This window comes from Opisthocomus hoazin, chromosome 2 (assembly GCF_030867145.1).
Source record: "Opisthocomus hoazin isolate bOpiHoa1 chromosome 2, bOpiHoa1.hap1, whole genome shotgun sequence".
Lineage (NCBI taxonomy): Eukaryota > Metazoa > Chordata > Aves > Opisthocomiformes > Opisthocomidae > Opisthocomus > Opisthocomus hoazin.
In genome coordinates, this window is record NC_134415.1 from 110,586,225 (window position 1) to 110,612,253 (window position 26,029).

The window sequence follows — 26,029 nt, forward strand, 5'->3', positions numbered from 1 at the left end:
TGGGAAATAAGAATCTAATATGGAAATGGCATTTTAAAACAAAATGTTGCTGTATTTTAGATGTGCATAGAATCATAGAATCATGAAGGCTGGAAAAGACCTCTAAGTTCATCAAGTCCAAACGTCCCCCCAACACCACCACACCTGCTAAACCATGTCCTGAAGTGCCACATCTACACATTTTTTTTAAGACCTCCAAGGATGGTGACTCCACCACTTCCCTGGGCATCCTGGTCCAATGCCTGACCAATCTTTCAGTAAAGAAATTTTTCCGAATATCCAATCTAGACCTCCCCTGGCACAACTTGAGGCCATTGCCTTTCATCCTATCACTAGCTACTTGGGAGAAGAGACCAGCACCTCCCTTAGCCTCCTCTTCTCCAGACTAAACAACCCCAGTTTCCTCAGCCACTCCTCATAAAACTTGTTCTCCGGACCTCTCACCAGCCTCTTTGGCCTTCTCTGGACATGCTCCAGCACCTCAATGTCCTTCTTGTAGTGAGAGGCCCAAGGGGCCCAAAACTGAACACAGTATTTCAGGTGCAGCCTCACCAGTGCCAAGTACAGGGGCATGACTACTTCCTACATACATACATATAAATACAGACTTGCATACACGAACGTGCATATGAATCCTGTTTGTGATTATGAGAGCAGTACACAGAGGAGGGTGTGCTAGCAGAGCATTTGTTTCCTCTGGTTTTCATTTCTATGAAGTGGATTTTCACTTCTGTCCTTCAAGGGCGGTTGTTTGTGCCTCTAGAACAGGATGGACACAAGACCGTGAGCATTTAAGCATTTATTTTACATGTATCGAAATACCTTACATTGCATTTGGATGCTCAAATTCTAGTTATTTGTTTGTTTTCATGTGCATGGAGTTTTAACTATAACCTCAGTAGGCTATGATGGACTATTAGAGATTCTGGAAAAATAGTTTCTAAATCTTTATAAAGCTTATCCTGACTACAAGATTCTAGGACTTGGGTACCACTGCAAAGCTGCATTCTGGTCTTTGCACAGCCACCTAAGTCCACTCAAACATGACTGCTTTTATCTCAGATCTGCTTGACTAGAGTCAAGTCTCTTAAACCTAACCTAGAGTTAAAGAAAGAAAGAAAATTCTTCCTATTCCTATTCTTCCTTTCTCCTAGAGAAATAAAATTCTGTTTGAAGATGACTTTAGAAAATAAGAAATAACATTCTCTTTGAAAATTACTTTTTTTGTTCTTTCAATCTTTTCTACCACATGCCATCAGAGAAGAATGGAGATAAGAAAGGGCCCTATCTGATAAATAGAAATTAAAAAAAAATGCCTAACTTGGAAATTCAGTAAGTGAAAATACTCAGATCTATAAGCAGTAGCTTATTTTATTTTTCTCTATATGTATGCTAATCAACAAAATCATGAAAGATTAGGGAAGTTTCCTGTAAGAATTTATTTCATTTACAAAACATTCTGTTACAGGGATTTTTTTTATTATGAAAGACTAATGTGAAGCTTCAATTCATCTTGAAGGTGATGGCAGGATCTCACTTCACTCCCGCTGTAGTTGCAGAGCAGCATTGGCAGCTGTCAGGGGACATATGAAAGCTCACGTTGTCATTTCCAGAATTAGCCCTTGGGTACTTCATAAGTTACTGCATTCCTTGGTGTTTAGCGTATTGGAACCCATTTAGAACAGAATAGTTATGTTCTCCTGTAAAGCTGGTACACAGCTCTTGAATTGTATTCAGACAATTCAGGGATTTTGTTCCTTTTCACTGTAAACAATATATTGCTATGAACTCCTTTTAAATTACGTATGTATTGCTTAGGTAACTTTGACAGTATTTTGGAACTGCAGAAGTAGGTCAGATTACATGATGCAGGATGAAATGAATATGAAGAAAGGAGAGAAATTGCCTTTGAAATTATTACTTAATTCTCAGAACATTTGTTCAAGGTAATTATTAAAATAATGACATAACATGTCTGAGTACCCACCACTTACAGAAGACAATGTTGCTTTAACTGTTTGTTTTTGCTAGATGAAGAATCACATACTGAAACATGTCTTTCAGCTCTGGCTTGCTGATGATTGCTGGCTACAAGCAAACTTGTATTTAGGTATTCATCAGGACTTTGATCTTGAAGACCAGAGGCCATATTGTTTCAGTGTTATGGTTGGACATGGCAAGAGTCATTATTTCAATGTAGAGCTGGGCAACGAGTTGGCAGTGTGGGAGAAATCATTTCAAAGAGCAATTTTCTTGGAAGTTCAAAGGACAGGGGTAAGTAATGAATAATTTAAATCCTGGAGCCATTTCCTCAGTAAAATAAGTATAACAAGTTTGTAGATAATTTGTATGTTTAATAATTGCATCAGATTGATGTTCTCCATGACTAAGTATCTGAGTACACTTTAATACACCAAAGGCTTCTGAATTCTTCATCATCACATCAATATTTGTATGTCAATGTCTATGTAATAACAGTCTGTGAGCATGTTACGACACTTTTAAAATTGGAAGTTGACCTTCGTTATAACAAACTGGAAATTAATACAGTTTACCACTGGAAAACAATCTCTGTGGAGATTCTTTAGTCCACCATGAACATTTTCTTCCAGAAAGCTTATTTTCCACGCACATAAGGCAAATATGTTACATTTTACATAATGTTTCTGTTTTCAAAGAAGAAATATTTTGCTCCTACATTGTTAATTGTAAGTTGGGATCATCCTTGTTAACACTGGAAGAGTTTGAAGACAGCATAAAAATGAGAGGGAAGTCTGTGATTATCTTAAATTCTGAAAATTAAACAGCATATTATCACTTTCTACTGGCTAGTAGGATTCTCTCAATTCGATTATTTGCTCAGATCTGAGGATGCACTTCCCGTTAGGTGGTTTTAAATTTAAGATCAAGATTCCTGGTATAGTTGTCTAAATATCAGTGTCTATTAGCATTGTGGTGACTAAGGTCCTGTTAGAATCAGTGAGTTGAATCCAAAGAATGATTGTGCTTATCCAAAAGCAGATACTTTCTTTGAAAGGAGATGTTTTTTGGTGTGAAGATAAATTGATTTTTGATTTACATTGCAACTTAAAGCTTCTCTGTACTGTTATATAGACAAGTTATTTGCTGCATATCTAGATCCATACTCCTAAATGAACTGGACCAGTGGTATGGGAATATATGGATTAAGGATTTAGGACTTCTCCAGTTAAAAACATATTTACAAGGTTTAGCACAAATGCAAGCGTGATCCTGTATGTTCGGATTTGCAGGGACCTTCTGAAGATGTTTACCATAGTGAGAGCACTGGATCACAATACTGCATTAGCACAGCTTGAAAGGAGCAGGAGTTCTAGCAGGGGTGTTGAATCGGCTCTTCTAAATTTCAGAAACTCTGGGATTCTAGTGAGGTTTGCAGGTGCTTGCTTAGAACCCTTCCAATTGTCTCTCCAGACCACTGAGGTAACAAAAAAAATTCTGTAATGATGATGTTGTTGCTTCTGCACTTCTGAGAAGGAATGCAGTTCTTCAGAAAACAATGTATTGTTCCTGAAAAATTGCTGGGCATCAAGAAGGAATAATAATTCGTATCAAGTATGCATAAAATATTTTCTCACATGAGTGCAACTGTTTGACCAACCATTCAGTGTTCCTATTTATTATCTATATAAAAAGCAGATAATATATAGTTAAGTATAACAAGGGTGAAGATTAGCTGGTTCTGTAACCGATTCATTTTCTGAAGTATTTATTGTTAAATCTCAAAACTTGTTGTTCTTTTACAACCTAACCATCTTAAAATTAAGGCACAATTCTTTGCTTGTGCAATGGTCTTTTGTTATTGGAATCCAACAATCATCTAGGCTGATATCACACAAAAGACATTAATATTTCTTCCAACTGTGGTTCAACCTGTCTGAAACCTCCAGGAGAGGCATTCAGCTAAAATCCTGATTACAGTGCTTAAGTCTCCATATGTGTGTTCCCATATCTTAATTTTCTCTCACTCAGTTGCATACATTCAGGTTTGTTGTAAACCACTATGTCAGTAGGATGCAAAGCACTGTGGTCACTCTCCAGCAGTGAAAAAACTTTTGACTCCACTATTTTCATTCTTCTTTTGAAACATAAATGCTGCTTCAAATGTCTTTTCAGAAGGATATCAAAAGCAACATGAATGACGTGCAAAGTAACATTATATAGATTATTTCAAACCATAGAAAAAGAAGTAACGTTTCAGTATCCAGAAAATTGAACGTTGTCACCAGTAGGTTAGATTGTCCATAGAAATTCTTTCTTTTGGAGAAGGACCATAACTGCAGTTTTAAATTCGATTTTATTCATAAATGATTGGGCTAGATTCATGGCAGGTGTTGGATTGCACTGTCATTTCAGCCATTCTTACTTAAATGCGGCTTGGTTCTGTTATTGTTGAGGGTCGTACTAGGATCTTGTCTTTGACAGAATTGTTGTTAACCTTATCCTGTACACGTTCTTTATGTTTGGTGTTTCTATAAGAATTGTATTTCTGAGAAGATTCTGCCCTTACACAGTTTATGAAAAGAAACATTAGGGTACAATGGTACGTTCAAAGGTGCTTTTGAATTTTATACTGCACAAGTTGTGTGATTTTTTTTATACATTTGTTCTGAAAATGGCAGCAGTGTTAAATGACGGAAAGAATGCAACAAACAGGAAGAAATCCCCCTCACAATATTGTTCCCCTTTCAGCTATCTTAAAGCCATATTTCAAGCTGCAAATGCTTACAAAAGGGAGTCTACCGAGAAACTGTGAAATTCAGTGATCCTGATATAATGAATCTGTTTACAAACAATTATAGCAAGCAAACATATGTTAAATCCATGTGCTACAAATATCTCTGTTTTATTTGTATAAAAAATATTGTAGTCGCTGATGGCATAATTTGGACAGGTGGGGGTAGTAAAAATGCGGTAGGCGGAGGGCAGGAAGGCAGTGGAAGGGTAGAAGAAGTGCTGTTAGAAATATTTCCATGAGGTTGGTAATGAAAGTTAGCATTGCAATGGAGGAAGATGGACAGTGCAGTCCTCTCAATCATAACTACAAGTTCAGTCATCTTCCACAAATAACAGCAAGCCTCTCTGTCTCACCTGGAACATCCTAAACAGTGCAAGACCAATTAATGATGCTCAGATGAAGTAATTTTTCTTTTTTTTTTAAAGTTTTTTACAGTGTAGACGGTCTTCAAAAATAAAAGTCTAGCCCTTTTTCCATATCTCTTACTAATTCTTTTACGCTTCGGGGTAGTCTTGTCAGGACTATGGGATTTTATTCCATGTGTTTTCAATGTTGTCTTTTATAAGTTACTTTCTCAGTATTCTTCCCTTTCCTCAATTCGTTCCTTCCAAAGGGAATTATCTTGACTCATTTGAGCCTTGAATATGATTGTTAAATTAATGCAGAAGCATCTTGATAGGATGATTTGGATCTTTGGGGTCTTCAGTCTTCTTCCACAGAAGAACAGAGAAGGATATTGCAATAGTATTTGGTGATGGACAGAGGAAAGAGTGACAGTAATGCATTTTACTGTCAGCTATAGAAAAGTTGGGCTAACTGTTTTGGCGTCTTAAAACTTTGTACTTGTTACATGGATGGCAGAAGACAGAAGTGGAATCTGCTTCACAAGATGGAAGAGTTCTCAGGAGACTGAAAAAAACGTGGAGGGGGAAAATCACCGACTGCAGTATCACTAAAATACCTGCAGTTGGTGTATAGTGAGTAGATGTGGGTACGTACTCTCCTCATTTATCTAGCAACTTTTAAACAGGAGAGGACGTTTTCCCTTCGTGCTTCCAGCTGTGCTGCAGATGCTGCAAGCTCTTGCGGATCCTCATACAGCTGCATAACCTAGTTTCATGAAACCATTTACTTTGCTTGGACAAAAAAATTTGTTTGATATCGGTTACTGCAAAAATTAAAATAGGTCAGAAGTTGGACTCCACTCAATCATGACAGAATAATCAGGAAGTTTTGCTGCATCGTGGTTATGTTCTGTGTTTCAAGGTAGGTACTTCTTGCGAACTTCTTTCCATTTTGTTCTGTAACTCAATGACTGATCTTGACAGACAAATAAACCCTGGAAATAAAAATATAATACATATTTGTTGAGGACAGGGATATGAATGTATTGTGCTAAGAGAAATGTTAGCAGTAAAATTCATGTTCTTGAAAAGATACAAATTCCTCCTGTGAGGAATAGACATTAAAAATAATGAACACCCCTAATTTTTCATGACTGTTGTAATAATATTTCACTTAAGTCCATGTGATGTGAACATTATTGGAAATCCAAAAACAGTTTATAGTGGACATAAGTGTATGATGCAGTTATCCCATGTTTTCCTTGTTTATATTTCAGTTAACATGTATCTGTTTCTGTGGATGTTGTGTCTTTTTGTATGCATTGTCAAAATTTGCTTGTTTTCCTAAGAGTTAAGAACAAACCATTCTCTATAGTGAGATTCTTGATGCTGAACATGTAAGCCAGACTGGCTCATTGTGGCTCAGAATTGCTTGCTGATTATGTCTGTTCTTGGATAAATGCAAAAATAATTATTAGGAATAATTGTGCACACAAACCTGGAGCTTTGTTTCTGCAGGATTCCCATTTCGATTTTCTTTCCCCAAATATTGTGCTGCTAAACCACCATGATTAAAATTCCTTAAAAAAGAAACAATAAATAGTTAAAAAAAATGCAATTAATCAATTTCTTTTCTGTTTTTTAAATGAGTTCCTTTTCAATGTTGGTTGGTCTGGCCAATCTCTGTTTTCGTTCATGAGCATGAGCAGTTTTCCACACTTATGGAAGATGAGAGGCAAGAGAGTAACCTATCTTACAGTATCCTTACCTCACCATCTTCTTGTTCCAGTCTCTAGCATTTCTGTATATGTGCAGACATATATACATACATATGAACATACACTGCAAGTTCTTTGGGATGATCTATGTAAAATGCCTGAAGAGACTACAACCACATTACTGATAATTAAAACAAACAAATAAAAAAAAACCCACCAAAAAAATCACGTAATTATTTTGAAGAAGTGGTTTACATAGTATCCTTTCCTCAGCTTTGTATCTCTTTCCCATTTTGCTTGATGGACCATCTCTGATTAAGTGTCTGGTCCTGGTTACTTTTTTATATCCTCTATTCATATTTTTTACTTTCCTTGTTAATATCTTGTAATAGATTTTATTAGTTGAGCAATTTTAATTATTTTCTAACCCATTCATAATATTCTTGTCTGAGAAAGATGAAGTTGCTTTCCATGAAATATACATTGTTTATTGTACAAATCCTTTCAGAATCCATTGACATGTTTTGGTTTTCACCTCTTGTTTTTCTAGTGAAGATTTATGGTTTTAAAGTTTTCTTTAGAAGTCTTGTCCATGTAATACTTCCCTCTTATCCGTCCTCTGCAGCTCAGGAAATAATCTATGCAATCTCCTCATTCCTACAACTGCTGGCTGTTTGTCTGTAGACTTCTACTTAATTTTACATGTTTATTTTTGTTAAAAATTCTCTGAAAGGGTTCACTAGAACTAATTGAAAACATGCAGAAGTGATTTCAATAACCTCTTCAGAAAAGCAGTATTTTCTTATCATTTCTCTATAAGAGCGTTCAGTTAACTGTATTGTAGAGAATAGCAATAGTGGCTGTATGCATATATACTACTTCCTAACCTGTCATAAGCAATAATCAGTTTATAACATGAAAAGCAATGCTTGTATTTCAGATCACCTACTTGTTTCTATGATGTGTGTAATCACTTATAATGAAGAGAGATCAAAAAGAAAGAACTGTGCAAAACTGCACTATTTTAAACACCTATGTTTTCACCAAATTAGGTGGATAAATAGCTCCCATATTTCAAGCAGCTCCAGAAAGAGACAAAATTAATTTATTTATTTGCGCTTTTATTCTCAGTCTGCTGGAGGTAACAATAAACTCATCAGGATTTCAAAATTACGAGCCAGCTAGAGAAATTCCTTTACATGAAAGTTCAAATGGCATCTAAACAATTTTTTTTTTGCCACTGAACATCAATGCATATTTTACCAACATGCCTTTGTATAAGCTTGAAGTTGAGTGTTCAACAAGCCACTGAGAGTGTGAACAGTGATGTGTGCCGGTCAGTAATCTGTAGTCCTTGCAGTCCCACTGTATGGTGGCCAAGCTGCAAGGAAGTGTGCAGTTAGCCCCACCTGAAAATGTTTTTTAGCATGAAAGGCACAAGTCCAGTTGAAGATTTTTGGATTTAGAGAAAACAGAAGAAAAGTGTTTGTGATGTTCGGATCCAGGCAGCCTAAAAAAAGTTTAGTTTCTGGGTCTCCTTCCTGGAATGTTACACAAAAGGTGTTTTCTAGTCATTCTCCAGTGGCATTTTGAATTGATCTTGCTAAAAGTCAAGTTAATTGTAATCAGAATAGATCTTAAAGACTGTGTCACCACTGGACCTGAGCAGAAGTTAGGAATCTTTCCACTCATCTTCCTGTCTAGACCAATCTAACTCTTCCGACTACTTGATTTCTGAGATGTTCGGAAGACTTTGGGTGTCTTAGTAATTCTGTGATCAAAACAAAACACACTCGTTTCTAGGCATCTTTGGGAACTCAGTGGTGCTTGAGAAATGGGAGTATAAATCACTGTCTAAGACTGAGCAAAAGAAGTCCACTTAAATAAACAAATCTAACAGAAATTAGGCAGTCTGAATAAGAACTAGCTTATGTCATTTCTAACTTAACGAATCTATGAATTCCTGACGGTAAAGTGAGAAGATATGTAAAGCAGGCTTGGTTGATCACAGTGTAATCCTTAAGAGTTCCAAATAATATATTTAAAATGCAAAAATGTTAAATAAAGTTGGAAATGCTATCTTAATTGTATATTCCATGATGATGATGATGAAGCCTATATGAAACAGAATTACATATAGGAATCCTGTTAAAAATGGAAACGCCACCATATGCTAATATCAGAACTAATTTCTGAAACAAACAAATAAGCAAAGTGAATATCCTCCTTAAATTCAGGTGAGATGTTAAATAGCACTTAGGTTAGATTTATAGGGTCATTAAAAGATACTTATCGTTTTGTTATCAGAAGCACTCAGTTTAATTACACAATTAAGTTTTAGATTGTTTTGATTATGTACAGAAAGGTTATTACAATACCAATTTAACTGGTCATCTTTAGAAATTCTATGAGATTCTAATTCCTTTTCACACTGATGCAAAAACCCCACCATTCTTCAGCCCAAAAAAGATGCTGAGAACTCTACGGATTAAATGTAAATACATTTGTAAAAATGATTAACTGATTAATAATTCAACAATTCAGATACCAGGTGAGAATCAAGAAATGCACCTATTATAGTTTTTTAAAAAACAAGAGAATGTACCAATTTGCAAGGCTGTTGAATTAAATCTTGTTTACGTATGATGTATTTTAAACATGATTAATACAGAATGTTGATTTACATGAAGCTACACCAATATTTCTAAAATTAGCAGTATATTCTTAAAATTACAAATTATTCATATTGAAAGCATAAATGCAAAGACTTTTTAATATATATTAATATATATATATTTATTTATAAATCCAAATATTTAGATAACAACCATGTGTTGTGAATCTAGTTTTGTTATTATTTTCCAGATGATCCTACATACTTAAATAAGGATGAAGCGACTAAGCTGTCAAGAAGTTACTCTCATGGAATTTTAAATTTATAGAGTAATATTACCTTAGAATTTTTATATTTTATTATATGTTTTCAAAAGTTGATGTTCCCTTTTATTTTCTGCCTGTGATTCCTTTATAAGAATCAGGTAGAAAAAAGAAATCCCAGTCCAAGTGTCATGGTTTAACCCCAGCTGGCAACTAAGCACCAGACAGCCACTTGCTCGTTTACCCCTGGTGGGATGAGGGAGGGAATCAAAAGGGTAAAAGTGAGAAAACTTGTAGGTTGAGATAAAGACAGTTTAACAGGTAAAGCAAAAGTCGTGCGTGCAAGCAGAAGCAAAACAAGGAATTCATTCCCTGCTTCGCATTGCAGGCAGCGGTTCAGCCATCTCCAGGAAAGCAGGGCTCCATCACATGATACTTGGGAAGACAAACACCGTCACTCTGAACGTCCCCCCCCTTTCCTCCTTCTTTCCCCAGCTTTACACACTGAGCAGGATGTCATATGGCATGGGATATCCCTTGGGTCAGTTGGGGTCAGCTCTCCCAGCTGTGTCCCCTCCCAGCTCCTCGTGCACCCCCAGCCTGCTCGCTGGTGGGGTGGTGAGAGGAGCAGGAAAGGCCTTGACTCTGTGCAAGCACTGCTCAGCAATAGCTAAAACACCACTGTGTTATCAATGCTGTTTTCAGCACAAATCCAAAGCATAGCCCCATAATAGCTACCAAGAAGAAAATTAACTCTGCCCCAGCCAAAACCAGCACACCAAACATCATTGATTCAGAGCTGAATTTTGTACTCAGTAAAGCCCCTTGGTGAGATTTCTACTTAAAATCCTTTTTTGAACTGCAAAATTCCAGAATTTATAGATCACCAGGAAAAAAAATCTTTATTATGTAATAAGAAACTGTATCAAAAACAAGTCAGTGCCTTTGCTGAAGTAAACCGGTAGAGTTCTACTGAGATGAGTGGTGCCAGCCTGATTGCTATGATTGCTACTGAGAATCTGCCTCAGCTATGTGCAAATATACGTGGGACAATCTACAGGCAGGAAACTGTTCAACATTCAAGTTGTTGTCCCAAAAGTGGGTCGTTTACCCAGTGTGCGATACACCAATATACACACAGAGCAGAGGTATTGTTTTTGTCGCATATTTGCGCAGATATGGGTGCTAGGTGATAATTCCACAAAGCCAGCACCCCGCTTAGCAGAGACACAAGGACTGCATACTCTCACAAAAACAGAGAAACTGCTCATTACATTCTGACTGGTTCATCGCTTTACACGCTTATCTTAGAAGTGTACTCCTTCCTTATTTCACTACGCATGCTCACACTCTGGGGGGGTGCAGTCTATCTGGTTCTGAATTGAGTCGGTGGTTGCAATCTCCCTCTGCCGCCTTTATGTTTTTCCTAGTTACCCTGGATTTTTGTTAACTTCATGATTCTTCAGCATTTGTCCAGTTTTCGGCGCCTTCTGGGCAGGATGTTCCCCTTTTATCAGTCTGTTAGCTCCTCTTCAAGGGCACAGTCATTAGTAAGGCAGGCATTGTTTATACTAAGTATTCAGGCCTAAAATTAAACAGTGTCACTACGCCCTGAGCATTTCTGCCCGATATTATTACAACCTAAGCATTACTATGCCCTGAAGATTTCTGCCCGATATCAAAGTCACTACTTTTCCTTATGGAAAACCACGAAGCTGTTGCTCAGGCACATAGATGAGGAAGCATAATCTGTTCCTGACAGAAGCCAAGGCAGAAAAATGCGTTTTGAAATGTCACTGCTAGAGGATGAGCACTGCTAAATTGCTGGCCTTTGGTTTTGTCCTCCTACTTCCATTCTCTCACTACCTTTTGCTACAACCAGTTTAAGCCACAGTCTGCCTGTTCATCAGAGGAGGTGGCAAATCTTCTTTCTTCTGTCAGATTTACATTAGCCGTAGGTTCATATTACAGTGAGAATGCTATGGCCATGGGTAGGCATCCATAACTGCATTATCTGCTCATCTTGCCAGATAATAGCTGAACCTACGGTGGTTTAGGAGAAGTCAGTTGACCTGTCAGTCTTCCTGTAGGAACACAATTCCCTGCAGGGGAACATCTGCTTCAGGCCATGTGCGCATGTAGCCCTAGTGTCGCTGTGATCGTGGTTTAATGCTTAATAATCTCAATTATTCTGAACTTTTCTGAAAAGGCAGTCTATTCAAGGAGAGCTCTACTGAGAGAACCCTTTTTTCGGTTAGCTGCTCTAATATCACGAGCATTGCAAATTATGATTAGATTAGATCAGATAGATATTTATTTCAGTTAGAACAGCTGTTGTGTGGCAGAAGTTTTACTTATGAGCGTGGCTTAGAGTAATGGATGACCTAAAGGCAAAAGTTTCAAGCATAGCAGCATCCTGAGAAAGCCAGCATTTAAAACATGAACATATTAAGCATATGCGTCATTTTCTAAAGCACTAAGCACTGAGCTAGCACTGCTTCTACTGAAATCAATAGAAGCTTGCTTTGAAGTTTGGTGAAAGTATAATGAGACATTATTTGAGTCCTTTGAAAAATCTTACTTTTGGTGCCAGTGTGTCTCTTGCATACACATATGCTGAACCAAAGATGTGCTTCAATGTTTAAAAAAAAAAGTTATCATGTCTTCTTGCAATCATCAGATTACAGCAGCATCTTTTACAAGAGAATGTACTTTGTTATGCTAATGCCCAGTCAAGTATGAAAAAAAAGAGTAATTTGGGGGCATTAGATGCAATTGCTTCGATTGCAGCAACTGCAGATCTTGAAGGAACATACAAGATTTTTAATGAGATGTGGTTTGTTTCAATAAGGTGGTTTTAATTGTATCTATCCATAATTATAACAGTTCTGTAACCTTTTAATTGTGGCATGATGAATTCCTTAAACATATGGCCAAATGAGTGGATCTGCCACATTTTTTGTGTGAAGATGGTACTCATCCATTCACTCTCACAGAAATTATTTCACTGATCCTTTTGCAGTTACATACACCAGAATACGCCTGAGCTTTGGAATTCTGTTCTGGATGAAATTTCTGAAAACCCTTATGCTTTTGATGAATGTCAGATTTCATTGTCATTTCATTTTCTCATATGTAATGTAGATTCAGAGTGAGAATGCTTTCAAAGCACTTTATAAAGGTCTTCTGAAATTTTACTTTTAAAAAAATGATATGTAATATAAAATATTTCATCCTAAAATAACAGAATTTTAAAGTATGAGAAAGCCAAGTATGTACATTTTTAATTCAACTATTTTGGAATTTCAAAGAGTTTGAAAAGCACTTCTGTTCAGCACAAGTGGTACTACACAAAATGACTGTTGAAGAAGATTTTGCAGGCTGTCTTCAAAATTAAGGCATTTAATTTTGTATGCCTCCTAGTACGCTCTGTATGTGGGCTGAGATATGGTTCCAGTACAACCATAACAACTGTGACTGCTCTTATCATTTCCACATCCTACTTGCATTTTTTTTTATGCTAGAAGTGAAATTTTCAAAAAAACTCATCATGACCTAGATGGTCCCATATTAAACTTTTACCAAACTTTCTGTTTTGGTCAATACGTTGGATGCATTAAGAAACCTTACTCCTGTCACACCTGTATGATTTAATAGCTTGTAAAAAGCTGCTGTATAAGGTCTTACTGCAAGAATCTGTGTTCCAAACTGTCTGTTGTTGGTATAATTTTTTTTTCCTTGCCCTCACTGTATTTTAAGTGTTGTGCATTATTTTATTTCTAATGCATAACAAAAGAGCACATCACTTAGGTCCTTCTCTGTTTAGGCATTTAAGTTCCTCTGACAAGTGCTACAAACTTCCTGCCATTTTTTACAGATTCCCACACTGACAGAAAGATTTAAAAAAATATTAAATGTAATATGAGGTGGGATTCGGTCTTAGAAATAAGAAGAAACACATATCGGTGATATTTGGATTAAATTAAAATTTTGTCAGTTCAAATTGGCAACCCTGGAGTCTTCTGTTAATATGATTTAAATGTTGACCACTAATTGATTTCTGGGGAAAACTCTTACAATTAGATTAAATTATTATTTTAATCTGCAGTTTAATAGAGAATGACAAACAACTCACTTCATATACATTTAGCTTGTTAGAATTCCACTCTCCTCCTCATCTGTATACAATTCACTTTCTTAAGTCTTTATGAGACCATGGACTGTTAAAATATAAACTCCTTTAATATGGAAAACTGCTCAGTTTGAGGTATTTCTACTTTTGTTTGAGATTTTTGGTCACTTAATATTGATCTGCATATGGCTAAGCTTTATTTATTATTTTTTCTTACATTAAATAGCAACAGACAAATCTTGAAGAGCTCAAAAGAGCTTTGCCGTTAACTTTAATGGATTTTGGGGCCATCACTAAATTAAACATGCTAAATGCATACACTGTTGTTATTGGCTTGTATCTATATTCATTGGTAATTAACTATAAAACGGGAAAAAGACCAGAAAAAGACCAGAACCAGGTGGTGATGGCTCTTTTATAATATATGAAGTAGGTACTGTTTTTACTGAACAACTAAAACTATGTTCACATGAATTGTGTTATTTTATGTGTAAAACAGATGACTTGTCTCTGGGAAACAATATTCCAAAAATATATTCATTAGGTTAATATAATAATGGTAATTTAATTTTAGTGGAAATACTCCACTGTTCTAGGCAAGGTCAAAGTTTTATTAAGATTTTAGCATGTAGTGGATTGATGACATATTATTTCCATGCAGAGGCATAGCACATATTTTAAGTTAAAGTGAAGAAGTGAGTAATAAGAATACAGTGTGCAATGTGTATACCGTGTACATATGGATATGGTTCTTGCCCAAATGCTTTGCTGTCTGGTTATTTTTATCATTTATTTTTAGAAAGTATGTGTTGAATTCTATAACAGGAGTATAGTAGTTATTTCTGTATTTTGGTTGATCAAACCGAGTAGTATCCCTGCTCAGAAGAACATAGCTGAGTCCAGAAATAATTAATGTATTGGACATGAATGCTGTAGTTAAAGCAAAAGTGAAGTTTTTCTTCATGCAAGGCAATAATTAACCACAATGTAGCTATACAACAGCTGAATTTTTTTAAATTATATGGTATAAAATGCTGTTTTTTTACGGTGGATCTTTGTTGATGGTCTCAGAATGTAACATCTCAACTGACAGACATTATTAATAGTCATCACTTTAAAGAATTTTACTGGAAGATCTGAACAAGATCTGAACCCTGTTTCTTGGGCTGAATACAATCGTGCATCAGAGTACCATTAAAAGATGGTACGTCTTGAAAAAAATCCGTAGGTACTACATTAGACACCTATGACAGAACTCACAAATTTAGGCCCCCCAGCTAAAGCATTTCAATAAGCTCGTGTTCCGGTAACCACAAAAATCTATGGCATGTCCAGATTTATTCAGAAGCATTTGGACTATGCAGTCCCCTAAGAAACCAAGCTTCCTGATGCCTTCAGCCTACCCAGGAGACCCACATGTCTGTGCTGAAATGAGAAGGCCTCTGATTGGGCATGCATGCTCACTTCCCTCTGGCTTCATGCCACGGCTTCTGTGTGGCCAAGGACCCCTGCACATAGAAGACAACTCAAGAGGAGAGGTCATCTTCTTCTTCTTTGCATCTTCTTCCTAAGCACCTGTGTCTGGGCTGCAGCGGTGCCTATTACCCACCAAACTTTGTGCTTCCAACCGTGTCATAGGCCAGTGACTACACATGAAATGGCCCCCCTTCCTGTTTGTTGCCCAGGCTCTGTCTCTCACTGTACAGAAATTTGAGATATATTTATGCCCTCCTCTCTAAGTGGAAGTAAGAAAGTCCCTCTTGTAGTCTTTTCCCATACATTCATTCTCCAGTTTTAGCATTTACTCACCTCTTTACTTGGGTACCCAACACCCATGAACCGAGTTTAAAGCCCTTCTTGTTAAGTTAGCAGATTTGTTCACAAACACATTCCCCGCTTCTGAGGGTGTCATCGTAACTGATGATCGTAAAAGCCAGTTTTGAAATTAATTTGCCTGTCATTGAGCATATTTGTAAAGTCTTTTTTCATTGTTAGACAGAATCCTGCATTGGTCTTTATTTTAGAGTGCTGAAGCAACATGTCACTTGTCCTCTCCCTGTTATAAAAACTGATGGAAGATAAGAATGAAAGAAGTGTCTCTGTTTTTTCCATGAAGAGGTAATTGACCCAAGCCTTCAATACTAATTACCTTCTGCGAGTCCCAGGATGTGTGCGTAGTCAAGGAAGATGTTAATTGATGTAGATAACAACAGTTCCTCAAGCCTCATAATGTTATTTAACTGTAGGATCACGCTGGGATGGAAGTGTCGAGAGTTTTGTAGATGGGAGTGAAAGACGGACTACTGACCAGCTGATGAGACGGCTGAAATCTTGCTCTAGGGTAAATGTAGGGACTTAATTTCATTCTGAAGGCTGCAGCAGAAAGGTGCTTATACACACTCTCACCGACACCTCCTGCTCCTAGATGCAAGCCCTGTTCTCCCACCATTTAGCTTCCAGAACTCTCTTTTTCCTGACCCTCTGCCCTACCCAGCCTTCTTACCCTCCTCGAGGAATCTCGGTCCCCTGCAGTTCATGCACAGACAAGAGTTCAGCTTTCTGTCAGCAATTTGCTGAGCAGAGGCAGAGATTTCATTATCAAGAAGGAAAAGCTGTGGCCTGCTTTTAACCTTCCTCTCCTGCTTTTGGAGCAAAGAGGCTTGCTCACTGTCACATGAGCTTCTCTGGTGAAGAGGACCCAGTGAGGAGGCATGGACAAGATAGCCAGAGAGTACATGTGCTCAGGACTTCTCAAGACTGGTATTGCCAGTAGGTGAGATAATGCTAATTAGTGCCTAATGATATTAGTATTATGTGATACTGCCTACATTTACAGTGCAGTGCTACCATGGTAGTGTCATGCTGGCCGCCATGAGTCTGCCCAAAGGAGCAGCTGAGACATCCATTGGTTCTGCAGAATAGATCCAATGGAACCTGCCATCGGGAGGACAGGAGCTCCAGGATCCTTAGGCAGTCTGCTGAACAAGGGTGATTGATCAAAGCTGAATTTTTTCTGGGAAATCTCGCTGTCTATGGGAAGGATAGTGAGTATATATGTATAGTCACCGTAACTCTTAAGCCCTCTGAAGATCTGGGAGGACAGATACCACTGCCAAAGATAAACCAGTGCCATGCTTCTGAATAGGGACAGGAGGTCTAAGAAATTCCTCCTATGAATGAGTCAGAAACACTGTTCTGCACCCATATGGACAGTGAAATTACCAACTTCATGATCTTTTCATGGGTTAAAGGTATAGGCATGGAGATACTAACACCTAAACAAATACACAGATACGAGTTTTGTAATTGTCTTTTATTACAAATAACTATTCTACACATCATCTCATCATTGCTTGGAAAACATTAAATAATTGATCTAGGATGTATACTACAATTTTCTGAGCTGTTGCAGAATGAGGCCTTCCTTTTAACAGTTGAATTTTTAATACTTTGAAGAATCCCATCAGGCTTAAACTCCCAGTCTACATCCCCATAATGTTCAGAACCACCAAGGTTAGAACGGAAGAAACTTTTATATCTTGTCTGGCGCAGTGCAAGCCAACCATGGTCACAAGACTACATTTGCTAATGTTTTTGATTTTCATACGTGTATGAGCTATGTAAATTAATGTGGCTATTAGTGTATAGCTGTATGACTGGAAAACATTTTAATACATATCTTAAGGTTGATGATAACCTTGCAGATTCTCATCTACCTCTGCTTACAATCCCCAAGTGTTTTGTGATAAGCTGCTATTAGACTTAAGCCCAGAAAAATCTCTTTTCTAATCATTAAGGAAGATTTTTAAAATAACCTATTCTTTTCCTCTCTGTTGCTTAAACTGTGAGTTCTCAAGCTGGCTAATATGCAGTGCTATTTTATTTTCTGCAAATTCAATGAAAGACAGCTAAGCCCAGATTTCTTATGTTAAACTTACATGTGAACTATTGTAGATAACCAGGGGTGATCACACAATTGCAAGTGTACAGGAAGCTTATTCCAAAGGCACAAATTAGTGCTCTGTACTAGTGTTAATGAGTGGAGATGGGGGTCCTTATCACAGAGCTGTCTGAGAACCTGTTCAAAATCATTAAGGAAATGCCGTAGGCAAGCTTTTAAATTTATACAGCAAAACCCAAACTAATTCGGTCGTAAAGAAAAAGTTATTAATGTATTTTGTAAGTATAAACCATATGTATCTATTTGTAATGTTTATCACAGTGAAAACACACCATATTCTGTATGTCTCTAGTATTCGTCTGCAAATAATTTCCAGATCAGTTCTACTATTTGCAAATGTCTAATATTTGTAAAATACTCCAGGCTAATTATTTGTGCATAGTTCATTTTAGTATTCATCATTTGGGGCTGAGCAATTAGATGCTTACCCATTGGGGGAATCCAATTTAATATGTTTTAAAAATTGCCTTGCTGAGTCAGAGCTCAGCTAGTATAACCATTTTAATTGGAAAATAATGGAGAAGAAGTTATAACTGGTGCTTAATGCCACCTAATAATTACTGAATAAAATGTAGGGATATTTAAATGTCATTCTAATTGAATATCAATCACTTAAATCTTTTCAAATGCCAAATAATATGATCTTTGAACACCAATGAGCAAAATAATTTCTTCATAAATAATCTACACATCTGTCATTGTTGAGCTGATTATAATACTAATCTGTACTAATAATTTAATTCCCAGCCCTTTCAAAATCCTTTATAAAATGTCGTATCTGTAATTCAGAAATTATTATTTTGGTACAACTCTAAATATTACTAGTGGAATGAGGAAATCTTTGCAATTACTAAATATAGAAGTTTATACTAAAAATCTTCAAAAAACAATTAAAAGGACAATTTTTAGCTTAAGCAAGTTTATTAATGCTTTCAATTTCCATCCTTGTGTTAAAATAATTTTTTGGATTTTAAAGAAACTGTCCAGATACAAAAAATTACATGTAAACAATGTTGCCTCTAAGCATGAGGCAACATTGCAGTTTATTAAATATCAATGAAAGCAAAGTAATGCTCCCTTGGAAGAAAGAAAAAAAAAATCAAACATTTCATAAAGCACAAGGTTATCATTTTAAAAAGCACTGGTAAGGTGAGGCGAGGAAAGGCTGGAGACTGCATCTGATCTCTGATCTCTGCTGATGCTGAAGGCGACGGCCTTTTTGCCATTAACTGTGAATGGTGAATGTCAGCAAGCTGTTTCATATTACATCAGCACCAGCGTTTTTGTGTGCCTTCAGAATCTGTCATACACCCAAGTAAGCTAGCCTTAAAAACACATGTAAAGAAGAATGTTATTTGAATTTTTACTGTAAAACTCTACTCAGAAATTTAAACAGAAGTTCTGTGTTTTGTTAATAAAACAGAATTTTTCTTTCAAACCTGAAAAGTGATCAAAGAATGGGTGTATGTATAGCACTGTCTGGCAAGTATCAGTGCTAACAGAAGGGTGATAGTTATTAAATCTTATTATTTAATTACATTAACGAACAGTGCTGCACTGGCATGTCACCTAAGTTTACAAATTAAAAAAATGTTTCGAAATAAAAAAGACTGTCTATAAAGTTCAAATCAGATGGAGAAGTCAAGTAGACAGGTAGTTTTTTCATAATTAGATTGCAGTCACTGAACAGGTACTTTTACCTGCACATTGACAGGAAATGATGTCAGAAGTAATTAATAGGTCAGGTCTAAGCAGTTTTCCAAAAGGTTTGAAACAGTCGGATTTGGCCTGTTTTGTTCTATGTTGAATTTTGTAAAGGGTGGTTTCCAAGAATATGGTATGTATTTTCTGGAAGAGTGACTTGAACTATAGAAGACCTCCAGTTAATGTCTGGCTGACAGATCGGATACTGACCTACCTTCAGAAGTTTTTAATATAAAGCAGTACCAGTGTTGCTAGCTGAGAGTTTTCCCACACAAAAAAAATGCATAAAATATTATTTTTATATGGTAAATAACAATGATGTTTGTTCTCTCAAAAATCATGCATTTTTTTTCCAGTCTAAAACGTATATGTGCAGTTGGCAAGGGGATGCCCTGTGTTTCACAGTCGACTTTGCTCTGGGATTTACCTGTTTTGACAGTAAAACAAAGGTAAGGGGAAAAAGAGAAGAAAACATAACTCTGCTTTGTTGTACTATTATTGACGTTATCATTAACCATAATTTTTAATGTTGATCAGTAACAGTAATTTTTTATGTTGATGCTGAGTATTTCTTGCCCAAATGTACTGTACTTTTATTTATAGAGCAGTACTGAAATGTAGTCAGTTTGTGACTAGAAAGGAACAGTTATACTTGTGCCTTAGCATGTAAAGATAAATTTTGGAGAAAGACAGAAAAAAAAGTAATTTCCTTTTCAAACAATAAAAGCGAAGGAAGTTTATTTTTAGCAGAGAACTTGTTTCTTAGTAATGAAGAAATGTCAAGATTTTTAAAAGATCACCAGTCATGAAAAGTGTCACCTGATTCTATTTATTTTGAAGCTATGGATATAAAATGGGATTAATTATTCTTCCATCATAAGAAATTTAGGCTATGTCTAAAATAAACAGGACAAGGACAAATGCATTTCAAAGTCATAATCTATAAGATTTAATTCACTTATCTTGCAAAACAGGGTGCCTACAGGGGATGGTTTATGATACATGCCAACTTCCTAGCCCTCTCTACAATCCTACTGTTTTACAGTGATACTTTAATTTAAATTATTCTAAATTGATTTATACATTTGTTTCCCAGTAGAAGTAAACACACGTAGAAAAAATTTTTCTGCCTTAATAGAGCTGTACAGTAGAAGGTTTGTCCTCTGAAATAAGGTCTTCAGCTCCAAACTGAAAGGATTTTTTCAATATATATTTAAGAAATTCAGTCAGTCGTTCTGAGTTAAGAGAAAACATACTGCATTTTGAAATATTGACACAGGATCTAGTTTTCGTGTGAGGGTATTTTGAGGGGTCAGACCAAAATGCACAAATCTTTGTGGAGAGAAATAATGACCAAGATTGTTGTTATTTCAAAATTTAGACTAATTGCATTAAGTATTCTATCCTGAGGTGGCATAAAATTTCAGGAAATACATTTGCATACCTTTCTCTGCCTCAGGTGATACTGCATTCTGAATTTGTGCTTTTTGCACAATTGTGCACATTTTGCCCATAGCCACAAATTAACTCTTGAAAGTATTCTCATTGGTTTAGACTACACAAAATGTTTCTTTTAAATGTGAAGATTGATTGGGTGTACTCCCACCTTTAAACTTACAAACTTCTCTATTGATACTGCTTTGTACATGATCAAAAAATGAGCCATAGTTAAAATCTTGTTCCTACTGCATTCAGCAGAACCAAGATATTACCTATAGAAAGGATAGGACTTTGAGCCATAGGGCCTCCCTTCAGTGTTGATGATGACAAGGATTTAGATCAACGTTTGGTGCTCACCTAAGGAGAAATAATAACATCAGATAGATTGTTTCTCTTGTTAAACTGTAAAAATTCTGGAGAGCTCAAGACATTTATTGTTCATCTGTGTGAGTCCTCTGCATCCTCAAGCCTGAGTAAGGCAGTAATGAGTGGCTTCCACAGTTCATCTTCCTTCCCATAATTGGCAGCTGGAGTTGACTGTGTTGCCCAACACTCACAGATTTTTCAGAATATTTCCTACCAACACTGAATAATTGTTGAATGGGTCAAGCAGTTAACAGTTCATTAGGGACACGGCTATTTTGCTGAAAACCTTATTTTTTCTTAGAGATAATGAATTTCAAATTAAAGACACCTACTGATGCAAAGAATGGTCTTACACCACAGCAGGTGTTCATACAGGCATATTAAAATGAAGGCCAGTCCCCCGTCCGCCCTATGACTCTCAGCCTAGGATCTCAGATTTTGGGCAAGCAGCTCATGTACTCATTAAAAAATGTTCTTTATTACAGTCTGTACAATAATATAAAAAGGCCCTTCTTATTACAAAAGACAAAATAAAAAGGGCAAGAACTTTTTCTTAGTAATTGAAGTGTCTTAGAAAGCTCTTCTCAAGAACCATTTCGAGGAATTCTTAAACTTATTTGAAAGAATTACTGCATTTCATACATGTTCTGTTCCAGGGTCGTCATGGGCTTAACTCATTCAACTTTTACTGTTTTGGGCCCATCACAGACTTACTCCTGTGGTGTACAGCTGCTTTATATCTGATCACAGAGATCTTTTTTAACTAGTTGGCTTGGTTGGTTCATCTTCCCTATGCTGTGCTCCAGCCACTCATCCAAGTTAAAGGGATCCCAAAGTGTTCATTTTCTTCCACCTTCCAGAGCCATCTAATTCTTTTCTTTTCCACTTGGTGTCAACTGTTGAGAGAGATTATGACTCCAGCAATGCTTATTATTGCTAAATTGTTCCTAAATTCTTGTTTCATTTCCACTGTAGCAATTATATTATATGGAGAACATTCATATATTCTATTTAGATACAAATTCATTAAGCTTTGAATACTTTTTAGGTGATCTAATTAGGTCCTCTGACCCAGTTCAAATCTGTTCATGAATGTAAAGTTTAGACACCATCACAATGCTGTAGCATAGTTGGGTTTTGTTTCATCTGTTATGTTTGTCTAAGTCAATGGTGTTCATGTCTGCAGGGAACCAGGAGATGGAATCAGGGGTTTTGTGAGTTCTGTAAACACTTTTTTATTTACAGGGCATTCCTTTTCAGTCTGTGAGTGGGATTCTGAAGACCACTGGTAGCACTGGTCTACATGAAAAAAATATTTTGCGATGAGGCATATTGGAAAATGGAACATGGCAAATTTTTTTCTGTGTGAGCTTATGAAATAGCCTTCAAAGTATTTAGATCATGCTTCCTCAGCAGTGTCCAGGGACTGAATCACATTCCAACATGTGCATAGGATTTTCATTAAGAATATAGGCATTAAGGAAACATCAGTAGGAAGTCTGGGTACAAGTTGTTACCTTCTGGTTTTTTGGGTTTTTTTCAGGTGATTGATAGAAAACATTCAAATAAATACAAAAATTTACACTGGTTTCAAAAATAATTTCCCAATATTTGGTTTTAAAAACTATGTCCATAACTATTGAAACATACCTGTCAATCTAGCATTTGCCAACAGTAGTAAGATGCTACACATATAACTGTAGGAGACCAAGAAGCTTAGAATTCTTATATATTTTACAAAGAACTGTGTAATGTAGAGCATATTTTTTGTAGTTTGTGAGACTACATTCAATAATAATATTTTTTCAGTTCTATCATTTATTTTATCTGAGGATTTTAAACCACGTTACGTATTTCAGTAAATTCAGCTTTCCAACATCCAACATGTAAGACATTATTATCTGTGTTATGCAGATGAGCCAGTTAAAATATGAAAGATCGAGATATGGTATGAAATTGGGTTCGTAGCAAAACTGATACAAATATTCTTATGGATCTCTCTAGAATTAAGCTTTTAAATGAAACATTTACATTTCAGAGAATTTCTAAATAACTGTTTAATAATTGAATATTAATATTGTATCTTTTGCTTTCATATATGATACAGAGCTGTTAATTTTATTTGCTCTGCAACCAGTCTGTTATAATGCACTGTGTTTACCACCCTAATACTTTATCTTAATACATAAACATTGATCATCAATCTATAGTTCTAGATAAGAGTGTGTAACAGAGTCCTTAATCAAATGTCTTTCTCTTCAGAATGTCCTGTGGAGGTTTAAGTTCTCTCAGCTCAAAGGATCTTCAGATGATGGGAAAACAAAAGTAAAGCTGCTTTTTCAGAATCTAGACACCAAACAAATTGAGACAAAGGTAAGCAACATCCTCTTTCTCAGTCTAGGAAACAATGAAATGGAATTACTATCAAGGCATCAAAAATTCCATTTACTACATAGAATCACAGAATCACAGAATCACAGAATAGTAGGGGTTGGAAGGGACCTCTGTGGGTCATCTAGTCCAACCCCCCTGCCGAAGCAGGGTCACCTACAGTAGGCTGCACAGGATCTTGTCCAGGCGGGTCTTGAATATCTCCAGAGAAGGAGACTCCACAACCTCCCTGGGCAGCCTGTTCCAGTGCTCCGTCACCCTCAGAGGGAAGAAGTTCTTCCTCCTGTTCAGACGGAACTTCCTGTGCTTTGGTTTGTGCCCATTGCCCCTTGTCCTGTCACTGGGCACCACTGAAAAGAGCTTGGCCCCATCCTCCTGACACCCACCCTTCAGATATTTGTAGGCATTTATAAGGTCCCCTCGCAGCCTTCTCTTCTTCAGGCTGAACAAGCCCAGTTCCCTCAACCTCTCCTCGTAGGGGAGATGCTCCAGTCCCCTCACCATCCTTGTAGCCCTCCGCTGGACTCTCTCCAGTAGCTCTTCATCTTTCTTGAACTGGGGAGCCCAGAACTGGTCACAGTACTCCAGATGAGGTCTCACCAGGGCAGTGTAGAGGGGAAGGAGAGCCTCCCTCGTCCTGCTGACCACACTCTTCTTGATGCACCCCAGGATCCCATTGGCTTTCTTGGCAGCCAGGGCACACTGCTGGCTCATGGTTAACCTGTCGTCCACCAGGACACCCAGGTCCCTCTCCACAGAGCTGCTCTCCAGCAGGTCCACCCCAAGCCTGTACTGGGCTTACATGCCTATGGTGAACTCCACATCACAGTTTATCTTTTTTTTCCTATTCTCTAGAAACTCCGCAAGAAATGGAAGTGATGTAGTATCTAGAGATTTATTACACTATTTGTGTAGACCTGCTATTGAGTTGTGTTATGATGGTGTTTTCCTGTTTCAGCGAGATGATTTCTGTGAAATTGTTTAGTCAACCTATAATAGATATAATATCTAAAAACTGATTTTGAAAAGGATAAAGGAAAAACTATTGAAGTGCTAAACACATTTTTAAGCTGGTATATAGTAGACTTAAAATTTTAAGCAAATTATGTGTTTAAGATTTATCAATAAAATAAATGATTGTATACCATTTATTAGCTTAAATAAAAAAGGGAATATTCTTGCAAGAGGCCAAGCAATTGCTGAAACCTATTTGTTCTACTCAGTGCTTTGCAGGATCTGAAATTAAGCTGTGGAGACATCCAGTCGCTGCTATAGATGAGATTTTACTGGTGTCGCTTCTTGTTCCTCTAGCAATCGTGAAATAAAACTGTGAAACTTTGAATTCAGATTCCCAGCTGAACTTCAGCATTTTCTAATTCAGGACTGTAGTTTGAATCATCATCTGGAGGTTTGGCTGTAATGCCTTAATCTGGACTCAGATTCTGCCCCAAGATCCCAAGCTTGATGCTGAAAAAATAAAAAGATAATTTTTCAGTCATGCAGTTCTAAAAAGAATGAGGAAAACTTTGATGCGGTATGACAAAGAGGAAGGTAAGAGTGAGGTTCAACTGGGATTTGGTGGACAAAAGCTAGTGAAAACAACAGAAAAATATCTGAAGATCAATGAAAATTCTCAAATACTCTTAACCTGGGGTTGTACAAGTTAAAGTCACTTATAAAGTGATGTTTTTCTATAGCGACCATACACAAAGACTATATATTCCTACCCTTCTAATGTTTAAAAAAAAAGTTGTAAGAAGAAAATCTCTAACCTTGCTTGTTTATCATAAAGGTAGAACAAATACAGTATGTCTGACTTGGTACATCTCTTTAGTAAATTAGTTAATATTTCATCAGCAAACTTAACCTGAGTTTTCTGTTGGCTCTACTGTAATAGATATGGTAACATCTGCTATAAAAGTTATGATACTATAATAATTTGACTATATTAGAAGGTATTTTCCACTTAATTTCTCACAGTATTCCTTGGAGACAGAAAAGGACGGCTATCATCTTTTTATACATGATCATCTGTTGCAGAGAATGCACATAACTTGTTCCAGCTCACACAGAAAGATTGTACTGGTGTAAAAACCATAATCTGACTCTCTGAATCTGTGATTACATCATTAGATAATCCATGTGTGTCATTGGCCAAGGACCCCCATTCCTTTGCTTTCAATGGAATTCCATTGCTTTAATACCAGATCATTCCTCTTTATGTTGTGGTAAACAATCTGATTTTTTTTTATTTATTTATTTCTGTTCTCACTTCAATTAGTTTTAATGGTTTTACCTGTATTTTACTCTTTAAATAAA

At 36.6% G+C, this 26,029-nt stretch overlaps 1 protein-coding gene across 1 annotated transcript in view; it reads left to right on the forward strand.

Moving 5' to 3' along the window:
- SNTG2 (syntrophin gamma 2) overlaps window positions 1–26,029 on the forward strand; it is a 323,296-nt gene that overhangs the window by 286,907 nt on the left and 10,360 nt on the right. Inside the window, exons 14-16 of the mRNA XM_075410732.1 lie at window positions 2,032–2,274; window positions 19,870–19,962; window positions 23,582–23,692. Of these exons, the coding sequence (XP_075266847.1) occupies window positions 2,032–2,274; window positions 19,870–19,962; window positions 23,582–23,692 (447 nt within the window). The remainder of the gene's footprint in view (window positions 1–2,031; window positions 2,275–19,869; window positions 19,963–23,581; window positions 23,693–26,029) is intronic.